The sequence below is a fragment of the Bactrocera tryoni genome, chromosome 1, assembly GCF_016617805.1.
Source record: "Bactrocera tryoni isolate S06 chromosome 1, CSIRO_BtryS06_freeze2, whole genome shotgun sequence".
Lineage (NCBI taxonomy): Eukaryota > Metazoa > Arthropoda > Insecta > Diptera > Tephritidae > Bactrocera > Bactrocera tryoni.
This window is the reverse complement of record NC_052499.1, coordinates 2,463,102-2,482,318: the sequence shown is the minus strand read 5'-3', so window position 1 is coordinate 2,482,318 and position 19,217 is coordinate 2,463,102. Positions and strand designations below refer to the sequence as shown.

At 36.4% G+C, this 19,217-nt stretch overlaps 1 protein-coding gene across 1 annotated transcript; it reads left to right on the top strand.

The window, feature by feature from the left end:
* The first annotated feature begins 4,594 nt into the window (after positions 1-4,594).
* Positions 4,595-15,017, top strand: LOC120774273 (esterase B1). Its single transcript, XM_040103765.1, has 5 exons — positions 4,595-4,641; positions 12,038-12,350; positions 12,448-12,598; positions 12,796-13,529; positions 13,964-15,017. Exons 1-5 carry the CDS (start codon positions 4,595-4,597, stop codon positions 14,669-14,671), a joined length of 1,953 nt encoding a protein of 650 aa, XP_039959699.1. The 3' UTR covers positions 14,672-15,017.
* The last annotated feature ends 4,200 nt before the right edge of the window (positions 15,018-19,217 follow it).

The following is a 19,217-nucleotide window of genomic DNA, read 5'->3' as shown; positions in this document are numbered from 1 at the left end:
TATGTAAATTTAATAAATACACTTGCAATGAAAAAAAACGAAAGAAACAATCGTTTAAATTTTTGACGGACTCTCTTTGTATTATGTAATTAATTATTTTTTTTAATAAATCAATTTTAGAAGTCAATCGGGAGTTGCAGGAACAACTTAAAGGTCAAAGAAAGTATCTGAAATGAATTTCCGTCTCTTTGAGGCTCAACATAGCGTATACGTTATCTAATACCATTAATTTACGTCAGGTTGACTTATGACATTTTTTAAAAACTCAGTATGTTACGATAACTACACATCCATAGTTGAGAATTTCATTTCGGTCGCCTTACATACTTTGCAGTTGGCGAGGATAGGTACTATTTGGGACAGTTAAAAATTGCATTGTATCGGTACCCATAATTATTGGTTTATTCCAATTTTTATAAACGGTGAAGCATACCTTTTACAGTGACAACACACATGAGGACAAACAGTAGGAGGAGTAGCTTTATAACTCCTCGGAAGCTTTTGAAGATTCAGTTTGAAGTACTGATTTCTTATTCATGCAGACCTAACTTTTAACTGCCCACGATTAGGAGTATGCACTGAAGGAATATACTGTAGAGAAGAACCAGGTTTAGGCGCCTACTTTCGTGGAGTATGGTACGCAGCTATGGCAATTCGATTCCAGAAAAGAATCTGGTACCCTTATACATTATTATAAGTTATTTTTAACATATATGTTTTCAACGAAACTTCCCTTGATTTTGAGGCACTAATTGTGGTACAAAATCTTTGTTGGTTCGAGGCTGCACATGAACAATTCATCAAACTGTTACCTTTCTTATAGATTGTTAATTAAGAAAAAAGTTGTAGTCATTGTAGCTGATTAGATGACTCTGTTGAAAATTACTGCCAAGGCGAGTAATAAAAAAATAATTATTTTTTAGTTTTAGTTATACTTGGAACAGATGGAAAGAAATTTGTTAATAAAACTTTTATTTCAAGGTCATAGTTTAATCTATGTTCGAGAGCCTATATGTAAAAAATATATATTCACGATCGTAAAGAATATTTTGTTTTTTGGCTTTGACAGAGAAAATCAATTTATTTCATTAATTTTGAACTTTTACTCAAACAGAACAAAACTTTACTAGCGGAACCATTTATAGATTTCCAAAAATTTCAAAACCTTGCAACTTCGAATATATTACTTTATAGTATGCAGTTTTTCGCTTACAAAAGTACTGTACATCCCAGTTTACTCAATTAAGCACATATCAGATAATTACTATTTGCATGCAAGCGGTTTGCAGTGAATAACTTATTTTTGTTAAAACAAACCTATAATTTTATTCCGCAAATATGAATTACAAATATATGTATGTATATCTAAAGTGAGCGTTTCAAATATACCAAATACTGCGGTGACTTTGAGTGAAATGTACTAATATTAGAATTCATGTTAAGTATACGTAGTGGCGTCTAATACTATCAATTGTTGCACGGAATGACCGAAAATATTAACTTCAGGGCAACATAGTAATAATATGCGTGACAGAATAAGTACAGTCTATTGATATTTATTTTGTAATGAGTGCCTATCAAGGGCCTATCAAGCAAAAAAGGTGTGGGCATTAAATAATTATAGTTTAAGAAGATATGTGAAAATATTTATATAAAATATAAAGTGCATATTTTTTCTGGGAAAGACTTTAGTCAGATTTTCAGTAGAATATTTCTTTAGTATACTTTAAATTTTCATCTTCTTTGAAGTGGTGTTGCTTGGTAATGACTTAAGTTTAAAAATTGTGTATAGTGTTATGCGGAATACTCTCAAATTGATCTGATTTCAATAATTTCCATCCCAGACATTTTTGTCCGATATTATACTACAACCAACCAGATCGCAAATGAAACAGGAAAACAGAAAAAAGCTTTAATATCGGCTGCACTGATACCCGGATATCTGTCACAGGTGCATTTCTTATAGAATAAAAAGAAATAAAAAGATCTTTATCTTGATTTTGATCGGCCAGTTGGAATGGGCTCTATATGCTAGTGGTCCAGTCTGGAAACTTTCTTCGAATAATATAGAATATTTTTAAATAACAAACTATGCCAAAGTTCGTGAAGATATCTCGTCCAATAAAAAAGTTTTTCATACAAGGACGTGAGTTTAATCGGTCAGTTTTTATGGCAGCTATATGCTATAGGGATTTTGTATCAGTGTTCCCAACAAATGACCAACTTCTTGGGCAGCAAAAGACCTGTGCTAAAAGTTCGCTTATATACAGACAGATAGACGGACAAAGCTAAATCGACTAAGTTCGTCACACCGATCATCTGCAAATATACTTTATATCATCGACTTTTCCTTTTGACTTTGACTATTCACCAGTTTTGTGACATTATATCTTATTCCGGATATAATGAGCATGCACAATTAAGCAAATGTGCTACACCTTGCCACTTTGGTGTAGGGTGAGGTCTTGTGGAGTGACTAAGAAGCCTAATGCTTATCAATTATGACAATTATATGTTAAAACTTTACAAAATAAATATTCACGGTAACTTACGTAAATCATCAAGCAGACTATAAAATGTTTAACAAAAAACTAAATGGTGCGGAGGAGTTGCAAAAATTCTGCCGAACTCTCCATATCAACAAAACACTAAGCAACAAAGTTTACAGAAAACTAACTAGCAATGATTTTCATTTCCATTTATGAGCATTCATATATGTAGACACAGAAAAAAAGTTATTTTTTATTCAATGTGCTAAAAAAAATTATTGATTTTACCGCTAATCGGTCGTCAACCACATATAAAATATTTTAGCGAGGTTGAGACCGACATAATATATTTTAATATTTATAAACAGACTAACATATGAATTTTTGTGTGGTCGTACTCCACCCACCCGAAAATAGCCACCTGTGCTGCAAATTAGTGTATAATTTGTTTGAAGTTTATTGCCACGTATACATCGATCGCCCCCCGCTTTGATGGGGCGTTAAGGGCAATAAGGGCACAAGAAGACCAGCCGTCAAAGGAGAGCCGGTAGCGATAGCATGCATATTTACAAATTCACTGCATATCAATATTAATGTGCATGCGCGTATATAATTAAATATGTGAGCGGCACAATGAACAACGGCGGCAATGCCAACGAGATAAGGCGTATGAGCGATAGTGTATCAATTACGCTCGCCCAATATCGACACACACGGAATCGGTGTTGGCATATTAGCGGCGCTCCGTCACGGAAGCAATAGCTGTTAGGCTCTCATTTTACACACAATACACACATACTCATGCATGTATTCTTATAAGAATGTTTGCATATGTAGTATGAGCGGCTGTTGTAGCAGCTTAAAAATTTTAGTTGTTATGTTAGTTAGTTAATTGGCATTTTTTAGAGTTTGATGGTAAGTATTTGTGGTTAAGCCAGATTGTTACTAGTTCATGTGATCAGCTATAGAATATTTGTTTTTTTAATATTTTGAACAACAGCTTAAAAAAAGTTTATAATTCTTGAGAAAAAAAACGGATTTTTAATAATAATATATATTACTTACAAATTACTTTGCTGCGTTACAAACATTGGGTGGTAAAGTTCATTTCGAGTGTATAATGCCTAGAGTTTATTTTGAACATTTGAACTGCCACTACTACAAATGTTGACTATGCTCTGACGGCACAGCCCACCACTTAGTCGCTCTATTTTGCACATCTAATCTAAACGAAGATGTTTATTTAATGCTCTGTATCCAGTTCTGTTCCAACCAGCAACAAGTTGATTTTCTCGAACTACTCCATAACCAGTTCCCAATTGAGCTCTCATCATATAGTCACACATCCGCTCGCCTCATTATTGTTCTGACTGTTTGGTTGTGGCTTACCAGCCACTTATTCACAGATACATTTGCACATACACATACCAAAATTTTTATGCCCATTCATTTAGTCAGTGGCTGCGCCTGTATGTGTGCATAGCCACGCGTTGGCCCGTGCCGCCTTGCTCGCGCTTCGCAATTCTCAGTTGGCGAACAACCCTTGTGCAAAACGGACAGACGACACGGTTGCCGGCACCGAGCAATATAGACGCATGAATAATAAATTAAAAAAGTGGATTCAATAAAAAAAATCAATGAATTAAGATTTAATAAATTCACGGTGAGAAAGTCAATAGCAAACAGGCCTGCAGGACATTTGCCGTGAACGCAGGTGCTGCAATAAGTGCGAGCAAAGTGAACGACAGCAACAAGTGCGGCGAAATTGCGCGCTAAAACGCCAGCGACACACATGCGCATACACACCGTTATCCTGCGGTCGATTTTTCAGTCAGTTCATACATTGATACATACATACACACAGGCAATAAGCATCGTTAATGCGCGTTAAATTGAAATTCATTGAAGTGAAGAAAATTAACTAAAATTCAAGTGAGCGAGAAATAGATTGCTCGGGCGTTATTTTTTTTAGATTAAATTAAGATTAAAGTTTACAGTAAAGACTGCGTGCATAAAATAAAAAATTAGAAATATAAATAAGTTTTTGTCATCTTCGAATTTCGAAGTTCTAATTAACAACAACTAAAACACAAAACAGCGCCAGCATGTCTTTCGATATACCGTTCGGCGATCAGATGCGTATTGCATTAAGGTAAATTTACTTTACTTTTCCTTTCTAATATAAGCAAGCTAAAGCCACTCACACGAAATATTAATTCTTCATCACGGAGTAAATTATTGAAATAGTTTTATTGCTTATCCTGCCTCCTTTATCCTATCCTTCAGCGGCCAGCAACAACGCGCTAAACAAATCGCTGTTGGACAATAGCCGTGCATAAAAAGATATGATAAGACATGTCAGCGCCCATATGAATGCATAAATTATATTGCTTTAAACTTCCAACTATACACAAAGCGACTTTGCATACATTGCAAATTTATTTCAATCTTGCTGACTGGACATTTATTTATTAAGGCCAATTTAGTGAATTCTATGAATTCTTGATGTCTTCTCATGTTCCAATTTAGAGTGTGTGTGTTGTGTGCTGAGAGTCAGCAAAAAGTAAGCTGGAGAAGAAAATTTTCAAAAGTAAGGCAGATAAAGTAATAGTGAAACCAAATGTTGGCAAGTTTTAGGTATAGGTAACTGTTATTTGAGTAAAAATTGAGCTTTCTTGATGAAACTTGTTACGAGCGTTCCTAAGTAAAAAAAAATCGTAATGGGGTCTCTCCACGCCTACAAATTGCCATTATGGATGCGATAAAACCTACCATCCGAGCTCCCGCAGCTTCTGACGAGTCATCAACGAAGTGTGTGGTCTGGCGTTGTCCTGATGGAACACTACACCCTTCTGTCGGCCAATTCTGGACGCTTCTGGTCTATCGCCTGCTTCAAGCGGTCCAGTTGTTCGCAGTAGATGGTAGAATCAAGCGTCTGGCCATATGGCAGCAACTCATAGTGGATGATTCCCTTCCAATCCCACCAAACACACAGCAAAACCATCCTGGCCGTCAATCCCGGCTTGGCCACTGTTTGAGACGATTCAACGGCCTTCGACCACAACCGTTTTCGCTTGATATTGTCCTATGCGATACATTTTTCGTCGCTAGTCACCATCCGCTTTAAAAGTTCGTTCCGTTTCAGCAGCATATCGCAGGCGTTGATTCGGTCCAGAAGGTGTTTTTGCGTCAAATCCTGCGGCACCCAAACATCAAGCTTTTTTCTGTATCCAGCCTTCTGCAGATAGTTTAAAATGGTTTGGTGACTAACTCCCATCTTTGGAGCGACGTCACTTGATGTCACATGCCGGTCTAAGTTGATGTTTTCACGATTTGATCGGTATTCGTTGTCATAGGTCTTCCGCCGGCTGGCTCATCCATGGTGTCGTTTTCACCCGCTCTAAATCGTCGAAAGCATTCCTCCGGAGTTCGAAGTGATAGAGTACTATCCCCCCAAAACACCATTAATCTCTCGGAACTTTTCTCTAGCGGATTTGCCTTTAACGAAGGAAAACTTTAAAATAGCGCGAATTTCGGCGTTAGTGAACTCCATATTTACACGTCTTCAACTGTTGAGCGCAATATCCAAAAAATATCAGTTTTTTGTAGAATACATAGAGGTGTCATGAGGGCAGTGATCCTCAATATCTTTTTTGTTAATGCACACCTAATAAGATCTTATACGAAAGAAATTTAGCCGGTATGCAGTTTTTAATTATTATTTATTACAGATTTTTACTACACCTTAATTGGAAGTAATTTTGTCTTAAATATTTATTCGTTTTAGAAAATTGCGAAAAAATTAAATTTTTCTTCTGAATTTGGTTATTTCCATTTTTGATATCCATATTGCTAAAATATTTCAATTAGCACCCAAATCCAGCGCACAAAAGAAATTTGGCTTGCACTTTGCACCTCATTCCACAGCCGCCACGTGCCTTGCGCCCCAATTATTCTTCCGCACAATGCCTTCAAAGCGAAAATATGGCAATATAATTAGTATTTCGTAGTTTCATGTCTAACAAATATTCCCCGCCATAATATCTAATACATACTTACATAATTACATACATATATGCAGTAGTTTGTGGAGGCGATCGAATATGCGTATGCATGCATGTACTTATGTACGGTAGGTGTGTGTATACATATACAAGTAGTTCGGTGGCTTCCAGCGCCACGACGAATATTTCAGCGCATTTATTATTAAACAGGTGTTGGCGCTGCGGCACACAATTGTGCAAATGAGATAACTGGGCACCTTCTAATTTGTTAATTTATATGCCCAGTCATAAACAAGCATACATAATTTCATAGTTGTACGAAGGTGTGTATGCTTTAGTATTCCATTTGTTTTAAGTGCATACATTGGCAAGAGCCAATTACTAGGTGTCCTGCGGCGGCGAGCAATTTGAACTTTGACCTCGTAGCGACAAATAGTGCACACTCGCCGTCTATTTATCTGCACACATGTGTGTGTGTGCCACTGTTTGCAAGCGGTAGGGCTAAGCTATGGTAATCTTCAACTAATCAATCATAATAATGCACATGTGTTGTGGGGCTATAGTATTTTGATAGTAATTGCTTGATAAGCCCTGATTCGCATATCGAAAAGCCATGTGACCATTTCGTTGATTGATTTGAGATTTTCATAAGCCCTTTCAAAGATGACGATGCTTCACTGCTTTGAATTGGTGTGAAATCATCACAATCAGCCACAAAATAGGAAAATATTTAGAGAGCGAAAATAATGGATCTTCGTGCAGGAACTTTACAAATTCTAATTAAATTCTATGAATTAGCTATCAAATCGTCTTTTTTAGTTTGACAGATAGATAAGGAGATTATCCAAGTAGTTACATACATATATAGTTGACAAAGATTAATTTTTCCTAATTTTATAAAAGAACTTTGTTGACATTGAACTTGATATATTATACTATTGCTATTGTATCTTCGTCGCGAAGCCATATAGATTATAGAACTCAATAAATTTTAAGGGACTTACTACTGTGTCTTTAATCTTTTCTCATTCCTCAAGCTTGCCTTCTAATTCAATTTATCTATACTTGTAAATACAGCATTATTTTAACTCTCATTATAAATTAAAGCTCATCTCATACTTAGAGATAACAAGGTGAAGAGTATAATAAAGCAATCGCACAGATATTTACTGTTGTTGCGAACGCTCTAGAGTTGTGAATGCTTGCATAATATTTACTGTACTTTTGAAGCCATTCTTATAAAAGCATACAAATATTTTGCTCAACCAAATCTCTCTACAAATTTCTAGAGAACGCCATAACCGGAAAAAATGCAAGAATATTTTAAATATTGTTTCGGCATTGGAAATTTGCATGCGCTTGCGCAACAAATGTGAAGACGGTGCACACATATATTGAAATAATATATGGTACATAAATGGAGTTTATTTAGAACAATCTATTGTAGTCCAAGGGTAATAATTTCGAGCTCAAAAATAATGTGAACTGGCACAACCTTGGTTTTCAGATTATTAATTTCCTTCTATGAGAACAAATTCTTTTTAAATTTTGTTGAAGAAAAATATACATCCACCTTTATACATGTGCATGTCGCAAAACTAGTCGATCAACAAGCAAGCCTCCAACTTGAACAGTCACTCATAGACAGACAGACATACACACATACATATTAATTCATTTGAATCCAATTCGATAAGCGTTGACAGGCAGACAACAAATTTGCATCAGACAATCATTTTACAATGCATTAATTGCACTGTTGTGGTCGGCTGAATACAACAAGACCGTACGGATTAGTTAGCAAGCTTTTACATATACAAAGCAAGCTTATAGAGCTGTGTGGCTATGTAGTTTATGCCGGCATTTGGAGATGAATTCGCCAAATCGGAGACCACCTATATATATATATGTATGTAATTGCCGACGGGGTATGTGGCATTCGAATACTCGTTCCGGTTCTCCTTCCATGCAGCATTGACAGTAACCGCACTCGCTCACTTTAACAACAAAAATAAACTAACACAAGTTGAACAGGGTATATTTATAATTAAACACAACAACTACGCCACTGTAAGCTGCTGGTGAACTAATGGCTCCTTCAAAGGCTACTATACAAACATATTTAATACTACAGAAACACCTCAGGTTTTGTAACACAACCATTATAGGAAAGAGTGAACCCTGAATTTGCGATGTAAGTAAGATCTGGTATAATTTTCCGATTTAAAGCTGTCTGCAACACATTCAACAAACACGTAACTTGAGACATTCAGATATAAAGTTGGCATCACTTCAAGATACTTTTTCGCTAAGTCCAAAAAATTTATACCCAAAACAAGACTAGATATCTCTTGCAAATTGCTAACCAACGAATTACTTTTTCTGCCTTCGCATATCTTCACCTCTCTTTAACTATAGGGTTCTACAAGTGTTTAGCTGCTGGTAGCTGATGTAGTGAAGTGCTTAGAGGAACACATAGATCTCATACGACTTGAATTCGACGCAAATTTCCTATCAACATCTGCGATTTTTGTACTTTCACATGATGACTGCTACATGACATGAAAAACCATCTAATATAGGCTTTCTCTTATCAAAGCATTTCTCTTTTAAAACTACAAAAATAAAATCTGTAAAAATATTGCCAGTACACTAAACCCCGTCTTATCAAAGCATTTTATGTTGATAGATTTGCTGTTCTATTGCTAAAAATAACTGTAAGATTATATAGTGGCAATGATTTTGGACAGCAAATTTACAATAGCAATCAAATAAAACTTCTATAAATGTCCAGATCTTATCTTAAGAATAGCGAAATTTCAAAACAAATTCGCTGAGTGCATGATTGAAACCCACACACATGCATGCATTTAAAAAAAAAAAAAACATACGTAGTTTGCTATATATATTTCTGGCCTAATAATGTAAATAGGCATATTTATCAACGAAAATGGTTTTTTTTTGTCGATTGCTGTTTTGTTTCGGGCTCATTCGCATAGATCCATGTTTCGTCACTTGTGACGATCTTATAAACGTCTTTTGAAGCACCGCGATCGTATTTTTCCAACATTTCTTTACACCAATCCACACGAGCCTTTTTTTGAGCGATTGTCAAATTGTGCGGGATCCAACGAGAACAAACATTTTCTACGGCCAGGTGTTCATGCAATATCGAATGTATGCTGATGGGAGAAATGCATAGGCATGCCTCTATCTGAAGGTATGTTACATGACGGTCTTGCATTATCAGTTCACGTACGGCACCGATGTTTTCTGGCACAACGGAAATGTCAGATTGCACCTGGCAACACTTAGTGTTGCACTAGGCCAGAATATATATAGCAGCCCTCGTATAAATAAAACATTACAATTTTTGTGGTAATTCTGAGGAATTACTTGTTTGCAAGCAATAAAGCAATAAAGTTGAACGTGATAGCAATAAATTACGCATTATAATTATTTGCAAAAAACTACTTTAATTTATTGTACTTTCGACTCGAAGCATTTGCTTTAGGATTGATAAGTGAGTGAGTCGTCAAAAAATTCAATAATCGTTTTGCTTTTTGTTTCTGCTCTCCGCCAGCTGTCTAAGCTTTATATGGCAAATATGAGCTAGACAAATTATGCTCTATAAATTAGTACTTAAAGTGCTAAGTTTCAATTCAAATTTTTTATCGTTTTGTGATGAAACAGTACTTTTATGAGTAATAAGCTAATAATAAATTATAATCGAAGATATCGTATCAATAATAATATATACATAAATGCAAATAATCTAAAATGCAGAAATTTTTTATAACTAATAACTAGTTTTCATTCACGTGACAATCTTTTGAATGTTTGAGTTTCTATTTTTGAATCAGACATCTAGGGAATTTTTGTTAGAACTAAAAAATTTTATTGACAGTATGACAAAAGTGCTCAAATTTCCCGAAACCAGTAACATTTTAGACATTTTTGTTGGACTTTCGTAGAAATAGAATAAGGGAACAGCATAAACATTTCTTTTCTTTCAATTTTTTCTATAAAATTTAGTTCAAATTGACTTCTCCACAACTGGTTCCCAAACCATGTTGACTGAACTCGCCTTCTATACCGACAAAGTAACATATTCATAAAGTATAATTTGCGCAGTAGCGAGAAAAATAGTTGAAATAGTTGATTCTTCAAATTAGCATGACACTATAAAGCTTGCCAAAATTTAGGTCGAAGCTTTATATTTCAACAAATTATCTGTAAATCGCTTCCGTAATTCAGGAACTTTAGAAACATGTGATTGCCTTAATAATTTCAAAATGGAATAAGATAATCCGCTGGCTATTTGCGGCATATTTCGGCCTTTTTAGTGGCCCTGGTTAACGGTTAGAAGATTCCATAAGCAACAGTTCATGAAGCGCATGAAACCTGCACTTCACATCGCAAAATGTTGTCTACATTCATTTAATTCAATTTAAAAAAAAAAAAATTTAATTTATGAAATATCTGTTTATTGTTTTGTCATTTGTAGACCACTGAAATAACACATTTTGAAGGTGTTATGTATGGAAGCTCTGTGTTGTTGTTGTGCAATGCCAGTGATTATAAAAATTCCATTAATTATGAGTTGTTGATTGAATTAAAGATCTTTCAAGCCAACTCTTATCGCTATGACCTTACGGGATGCCAATCAATGTAATTCAAACAGATGTTAATACAATTAAATTACAACGAGAAATTCAAGTCGCATCAACTCACGAACACATTTGTGAATGCTTCTTGTTATATTTAAGTTCAATTTACACTTTATAAGTATTTGAAGCGTCTTACGACAGCAGCATCTTTCAAGTGCAATTATTTCATTAAAATAGTCATATACACACGTATTATTTGTATACTAGAAAATCTAATTTTAATTCGCACAATCTACGAGCCCACATAGTGACGTCCTAAGAAAGAATTCGTAATTGCACTGAAGTGCGCAATATATATATACGAACGGCGATAAAGTATTTACCACAGCGTCTACTCAAGCCGGATCCGTGGATTTGGACTTTCTATTGAATACTTACTACGTATATATTTTTATAAATATATATTTATTTATACGTATATGAGTGCATATGTACCTCAGATCTTCTGCATATTTGTTGATTGACGTAAATAAATATAAAATAGTATGGCAAGAATAAACCACAATCTGAAATATAGCAACAGCATGTGTGCCTGTGGAGCAGTGCTTGTTTGTTTTGTTGTTCCTTAAAGAAGCCTAAGCGGAACAAGACCCCCTAATTATGGAAAATTATGGCATTTAAATTTGTTTCATGTTCAACGGCTCAAAGTGTCTTATATGTGCGACTCTTGCAGCGATAAGCCAGCCGGCAGCTTGCTTCTTATCAGCGGCTAGCATAAGTTCACTCCGGGTTCGTGTAAAATTTATGATGAGACATTGGCATATATTTTCAGATTATTCAAAGCGTTATTTGTACACTCAACACAATTTGAGCCTCGATAATAACTTTTTATTATTCGACCATAAATATTTATTTTATCTAACCTTACTTTCAGCTATGTAAAATTCAAAACTAATCAGAGGCGCATGCGCACAAATGAAAAAGTTGTGACCGACACAATTTATGGCAAAGTGAAGGGCGTCAAATGGCATTCGGTTTACGGTGGTTCTTATTATAGCTTTGAGGGTATACCCTTTGCCAAGCCACCGATTGGACGTTTGCGCTTTAGAGCGCCCGAAGAACCCGAGCCGTGGTCGGATGTACGACGCTGTACGCGCGAGCATCTTAAGCCATGCCAATACAATATTATACTGAAGCAAGTGCAAGGCCGTGAGGACTGCCTCTATTTGAATGTGTTCACAAAAACGGTGAGCGCTCAAACAGCATTTTCCTTAACACCCATTACACCAATTTTATTCATGCATATCTTTAATTGCATGTTTCTTAATGAAATTCGTTTTACAGCTGCATCCTCAGAAGCCGATGCCGGTTTTGGTTTGGATCTACGGTGGGGGTTTTCAAATGGGCGAAGCCTCGCGTGATATGTACAGTCCTGATTACTTCATGATGGAGAATGTTGTAGTCGTTACTATCACATACCGTTTGGGTCCATTGGGTAAGTAGGTTACAATGCTACCGAATTTATGCCTCTATTTAATAAAGTGTGGTCTGTCAAAGGCTTAACGCAGTCATTTCAGTTGGGCCGATATTATCCAGCAATTCTGGGGATAGTTGAAGTGGTCTTTTACTGCAGTCTGATAAGACATGAGACATGACTAATTATTCTTGTTATTTATTTACTATTCCCATTAGGCTTCCTCGTGCTGGAGGACCCCGAGTTGGATGTGCCTGGCAATGCCGGTCTCAAAGACCAAGTGATGGCTTTACGATGGGTTAAGCGCAATTGCCAATTCTTTGGAGGTGATCCTGAAAACATCACTGTGTTTGGCGAAAGCGCTGGTGCTGCCTCAACACACTACATGATGCTCACCGAACAAACTCGTGATCTATTTCACAAGTGTGTCTTAATGTCTGGTACCGCACTGGCACCATGGGCCAACATACCTCAATACAATTGGGCTTATCGATTGGCAAAAGCCACTGGCTACCGTGGCGAAAATGAAGATCGGCAAGTATTCGAACACTTGCAGCACTGCAAAGCGAGCAGCATGGTGAAGGTGTGCGAAGATCTGCTCACCAGTGATGAGCGTCATCAGAGGATGATGTTCAGTTTTGGACCAACAGTAGAGCCATACGAGAGCAAACATTGTGTTATACCGCGACCGCCTTTGGAAATGATGCGTAGCGCTTGGGGCAATGAAATACCCTTGCTAATTGGTGGCAATAGTTCAGAGGGTCTGCTAATGTTCACCGAGGCTCGCAAATATCCGGAACTAATGCACAAATTGAGTAAAGATGCCACATATTTGGTGCCGGACGACGCGAATGTGAATGTGGACCAGCGAAAGGATTACGGTGAGAAGTTGTTGCGTCTACATTTCGGTGACAATGAACCTCGTTGGGAAACAGTATTGCAGTATGCCGATGTGAGTATATAAATTATGGTTAAATACTATGGTGGACCTTTTCTATCGTACCTGAACTGGATATATTTAAAATTTCATAAGCGCTCATATTAGTTTTGAAAACCAGGTTTTTTTTTTTGAAATATACTTACAAATGCATGTTCCATCCAGAGAACAAAATTTATAAGCCCAACGAATCATACACCCAATTTGAATATAAATCTAACTATATTTGTATGTTCATTTGGTTTTGAAGATGAATCGCAACTGTTAGTGATATAGGCTCCACCACAGATATATATTTTTTCTGCAATTACTTTACCTGTAAGGTTGACCATTCTAAAGCCAAGCATAAACCACCACATAATCATGCATTTATCAAACTGCTGCTTATTTCCGGTACTTAGATGCTATTTCATCTCTAAATTCTGAAATGTACTTTCATTTCATTTCAGATCTTCTCTTACAAATACTTCTGGCATGGCATCCATCGTACGTTACTTTCAAGGCTTCATCACGCCAATTCGCCTACTTACCTCTATCGTTTCGATTTCGATTCGAAGCACTTCAATTTCATGCGCATCATCACCTGTGGCCGCAACGTGCGCGGCACCTGTCATGCTGACGATCTCTCTTACTTATTCTACAATGCGGGTGCCAAGAAGCTGAAACAACGCAGTGCCGAATTTCGCACCATTCGCCGATTGACCACAATGCTAGTACGTTTCGCCGAATGCGGCAATCCAAATATACCGATGAATGAAGGGCACGACCACAGCTACCATTATCACCATCACCATCGGCAGCCGGCACACCACGCGCAACCAGTTCAGGCCACTAATCAAAATGGCAGTAGCAATGCGCTTCAAAATGTGCAACACAAGGCAAATGGTGATGGGCACGAACACCATAGCCGAGAGCTCAGTACGGACGGCAGTTTTGATGATAGCGTCAGTGACGGTATCGAGCTGGCGCTGGAAGTGAAGGCGGCATTGACGAAAAATGAAACGCCACCACAAGAGACATGGTTGCCGGTATCACGCGACTCGCACATATTCAAATGCTTGAATATCTCCGATGAATTGGAGGTGATAGATTTGCCCGAGGCAGAAAAGTTGCGTTTGTGGGACGAAATGTACACAGATAAAACCCTACTCTATTGAGTTCGTGCTTATTTCGGGCACGTAATTACGCTTTCCCGTTTGCTGTGTGGTTTGGTTTGTTGCTTAGCCACTTCGTTTGACAGTCGAGAGATTGCTTGTAATGGGTTGGCCGCACGTGATGTAACTGTAGGCATGGCGTATTTAAATGTGTGTGTTTCATAGGAAGCCTTTGAAGGTGTTTCAGAATACATCCTTCGTATGTGATATTAAGTGGAAAAATATACCTAAACTCTGTATGATCAGTGTTAGTTATTTCTGTACTGCTAAGCAGTTCGAACTTTATTTATTTATATAACAGTTTCATATATTAGCATATTTGTATATAAACACTATTTAAATAAATATATATATATTTATTTTGTATATAACATGCAAAGTTGTGTTTTATTTTTTTGACATTTATTGCTTTTATGTGGCCCAATTAGAGGCAATTAGCATGATTAACTAACTCATTATATTTGTGCTTCTCACTTACTCAATTTAGCTTGAGCAACTAAAGTTTGACAGCTATAAAATAAGCGCTTCAAATTTAGTTGCAGAATTTTTTCCATAGAAGTGAACGTTTTCGATCATTCTGTTTGTATACCAGCTACATGCCATGGTTGTCCGATACCGGCGGTTCCAGCAAATGATCTTAGAGAAAAAAGAAGTTGTGAAAAATGTCAGATCGGCATCTCAAAAATTGAGCGACAAGCTCCTGTTGTGTGTATATACAGGCGGACAGACAAATGAACATGGCTAAATCAACTTAGTTCGCCATGCTGATAATTCACATATGTATGTATTTGATAAAGTCACCGACGTTTCCTTCTGGGTGTTATAAACTTTGTGGCAAACATAATATGCCCTGTTTAGGGTATAATAAGTGAGACATTTATTAACTGTTGAGCAAGTCGCGGCTACCGAAACGCCAATGCATAGAAAGAATTAGCGCGGAAACTAGCACATACACACCCTGCAACTCATAAAGCCTTTGCGTAAGAAAGAGAACAACGTAAAAAAGAATTTCAGTTAAAACAAGTAAGGAAGGGCTAAGTTCGGGTGTCACCGAACATCTTATACCCTCGCATGATAAAGTGATAATAATTTACATATTTTTTTATTTTGCTGTAAAATTAATTAGATTAGATCAATTTGTGTACTTTGAGTATTGAATTGTATTTTCATTTCCTAATGTATAGTATATTATACAGAGAAGGCATCAGATGGAATTCAAAATAGCGTTATATTGGAAGAAGGCGTGGTTGTGAACCGGTTTCACCCATATTTCGTACATGCTATAAGGGTGTTAAGATAATATGTTGTACCGAATTTCATTGAAATCGGTCGAGTAGTTCCTGAGATATGGTTTTTGGTCCATAAGTGGGCGATGTCACGCCCATTTTCAATTTTTGAAAAAAGCCTGGGTGTAGCTTCTTTCTGCCATTTCTTCCGTAAAATTTAGTGTTTCTAACGTTTTTTGTTAGTCGGTTAGCGCACTTTTAGTGATTTTCAACATAACCTTTGTATGGGAGGTGGGCGTGGTTATTATCCGATTTCTTCCATTTTTTGAAGTGTATATGGAAATGCCTGAAAGAAACGACTCTATAGAGTTTGGTTGACATAGCTATAGTAGTTTCCGAGATATGTACAAAAACTTAGTAGGGGCGGGGCCACGCCCTCTTTTCCAAAAAAATTACGTCCAAATATGACCCTCCCTATTGCGATCCTTTGTGCCAAATTTCACTTTAATATCTTTTTTTATGGCTTAGTTTCGGTTTTCGCCATTTTGTGGGCGTGGCAGTAGGCAGATTTTGCCCATCTTCGAACTTAACCTTCTTATGGAGCCAAGAAATACGTGTACCAAGTTTCATCAAGATATCTCAATTTTTACTCAAGTTACAGCTTGCACAGACGGACGGACGGACAGACGGACGGATTTCAACTCTACTCGTCACCCTGATCACTTTGGTATATATAACCCTATATCTCACTCTTTTAGTTTTAGGACTTACAAACAACCGTTATGTGAACAAAACTATAATACTCTCCTTAGCAACTTTGTTGCGAGAGTATAATTATCAATTGGATCTTATACACTCATAGAAACTGTTACCGAATTATCAGGCTTGCTGGGTATGCATTTAGTAAATTTTACTATTTTTTAGTAACTTGACAAAAGTTGAGTGTTAAAACTATTTTCATAACCCAATCGAAAGGGGGCTATTGAAAGTACAGGTAGACTTGTTCCTAGTATAAAGTAAGGATCAACTAAAAATAAATTTTGTGTCATCCAGTTAACAACAGAAAAAGGAAGCGTTTTCTCCGAAGTCAATAAAAATTAATTAAGCAATTTTCCTCCTCTTAAAGATTTTTAAATATCCAACTATATAAACACAAATATTCTCAAAGCTCCTTTAGTTATACGTTATATAGTTCATACACTCACCAAATGATCTTCGTAATCCAAAAAGCTTAAGGTTCACTGACAGATGTCGCTAGAAGTGTTTGCGTCTCTGATAGATTCATGGTTGAAAATTTTGATATACCACGAATTTCAATAGAAGTATCTCAGCGTAGCTTTCAATGCCACATTCTTTCAATGGTTTGCAGTTTAATGAGAGCGGGCCGATTTTTTTTTTTTAAATCGCGTATGCGAGAAAAAATTTGTAGGGATCATTCTGACCAACTTAGCCTAAGACACTGTGCGTTAGCTAAAACCGGTTTAGAGCCAACGGTTTTTATTTTTTATTTAATTTGAACTATCGGTTATATGTGTTATATGCGCTATAGTTGTGCGATCTGACTGATTCCGACAAATTTGATCAACAAATTCTTAAAAATTTCGCCCTAAATAGCGCTTGCTCGTTTTCTCTCTCTACTTTCAGCATACGTGATCTTTTCGCAATAATGTTTGTGTAGTTAAGCAACAGCATCAAGTCTAGGCCAGCTTTTATTATAACATAACTATGATATACATAATTGTAAAAAAATTAGTAATCCTTGAAGATTATAAAAATAAATTTATATAAGTGCATTAATTAGCTTTAATTAGAGATAAAATTATTATTCTACTGAGTGCTACTACATACTTCTCTAGTATGCATAAAAAGCAGATGTACATGTGGTGTGAGTAACTTTCGAACGTTTTTGTGTAAAACTTCATATAATCATATTTTTATTTTAGACAGAACATTTAACTACAATTTATAGTGTTATCCTATGTCTATGGGAATTTTTTAGTCTTCCACTCAAAACCACTGGAAGTGGTTATAATTAAAAGTTAATCCATATTAATGAGAAAAACTTTAAATTTTTTGTATCTTATTATATTAATTTTGTTGTAAATATTTTTATTTTTTCAAAACAAACGTAATAAGGAGGCATATATGAGAAATTGTGCAACAATTAATTTTTTTTTGCAAACGAGTGTAATAATTTACCCTATAAGCATTGTGCTCTACTGAAAACATGCACGCAATTGTAGCTCTCGACTGCATGGAAGCCGCACTTGAAGCATGGAAGGAATATAAAAGAAAATATACGATTAAAATATTGCTTACACACACAACCTTAAACTCACATTTCCAGCCAAAAAGTCGGACTTACTGCGACTTAAATTGTAATTAAAACTTACACGAGCTTCGCGTAAAAGCACATATGTACACACATGCATATGTAGTTAATAATAATGTGCCCGGACATTTTGTCTACTTTTGGCCGCGAAAACCAGCATAAGTTGAGCCCTTCTGCCAGCGGAGCAGTAATTAACAATAGTAATTTCATTACATATTTTTGTAATGTATGACAGTCATACATAAGCATGTCGCCTAGCAGCCAGCACACCAACTAAAAAGGAGAAACTCATAAATAAACTTGTATGAAATTTAAAACTCTCTTTTGTGCTGCGTGGGTAGATGAAGGTGTTATAAGTACATGGTTGTAGCAGACATTAGTTGGTATGTACATATGGATTTAGTGTAGCATGTATCCACTAGCTCATGATCAGCGAAGGGCAACGAGAAAATGCTATGTTATTTTAAATTAATTATGTTGCACATAGAGAATAAAAAATGCATTTACCTAAGCCGGAACTTAGGCGTGTACTCACTGTGAGCAGAAATAAATGTTAATCTGCGCCCACATAAACATGTTCGGAGAATGTGAGAACATTTTTGAGTAGAAAACTAGTATTTCTAGCTATTTCTTTGAGGTTGTGGCAAAACAAAAGTCTCGGAAGATAAATTCAATCGCCTCTATACCACTTTTCGGAACTAGTTACCTTAGGGGTTTTCCTGGAGAATCCGGACTACTCCAATTATGTATTTTTGTTTTGCTAATTTGGTCCATGATTTATACCCACGAGTGTAGAAGAATGTAGGTTCGCTTCATAGCTTCCGCTACGCAAGTAAGGCTCTCTTAATGCAGAGAGCGCCAGGTATTCATAAGCTCAGTTCGAAACTATTAAAGGCCTTCCAGTCAAGTTGATCCTCGACACGGATCGCATTACATCTTGATTCAGCCCTTTTCTGTACTCCAACCATAGCACAACTCCCCATTTGAATGC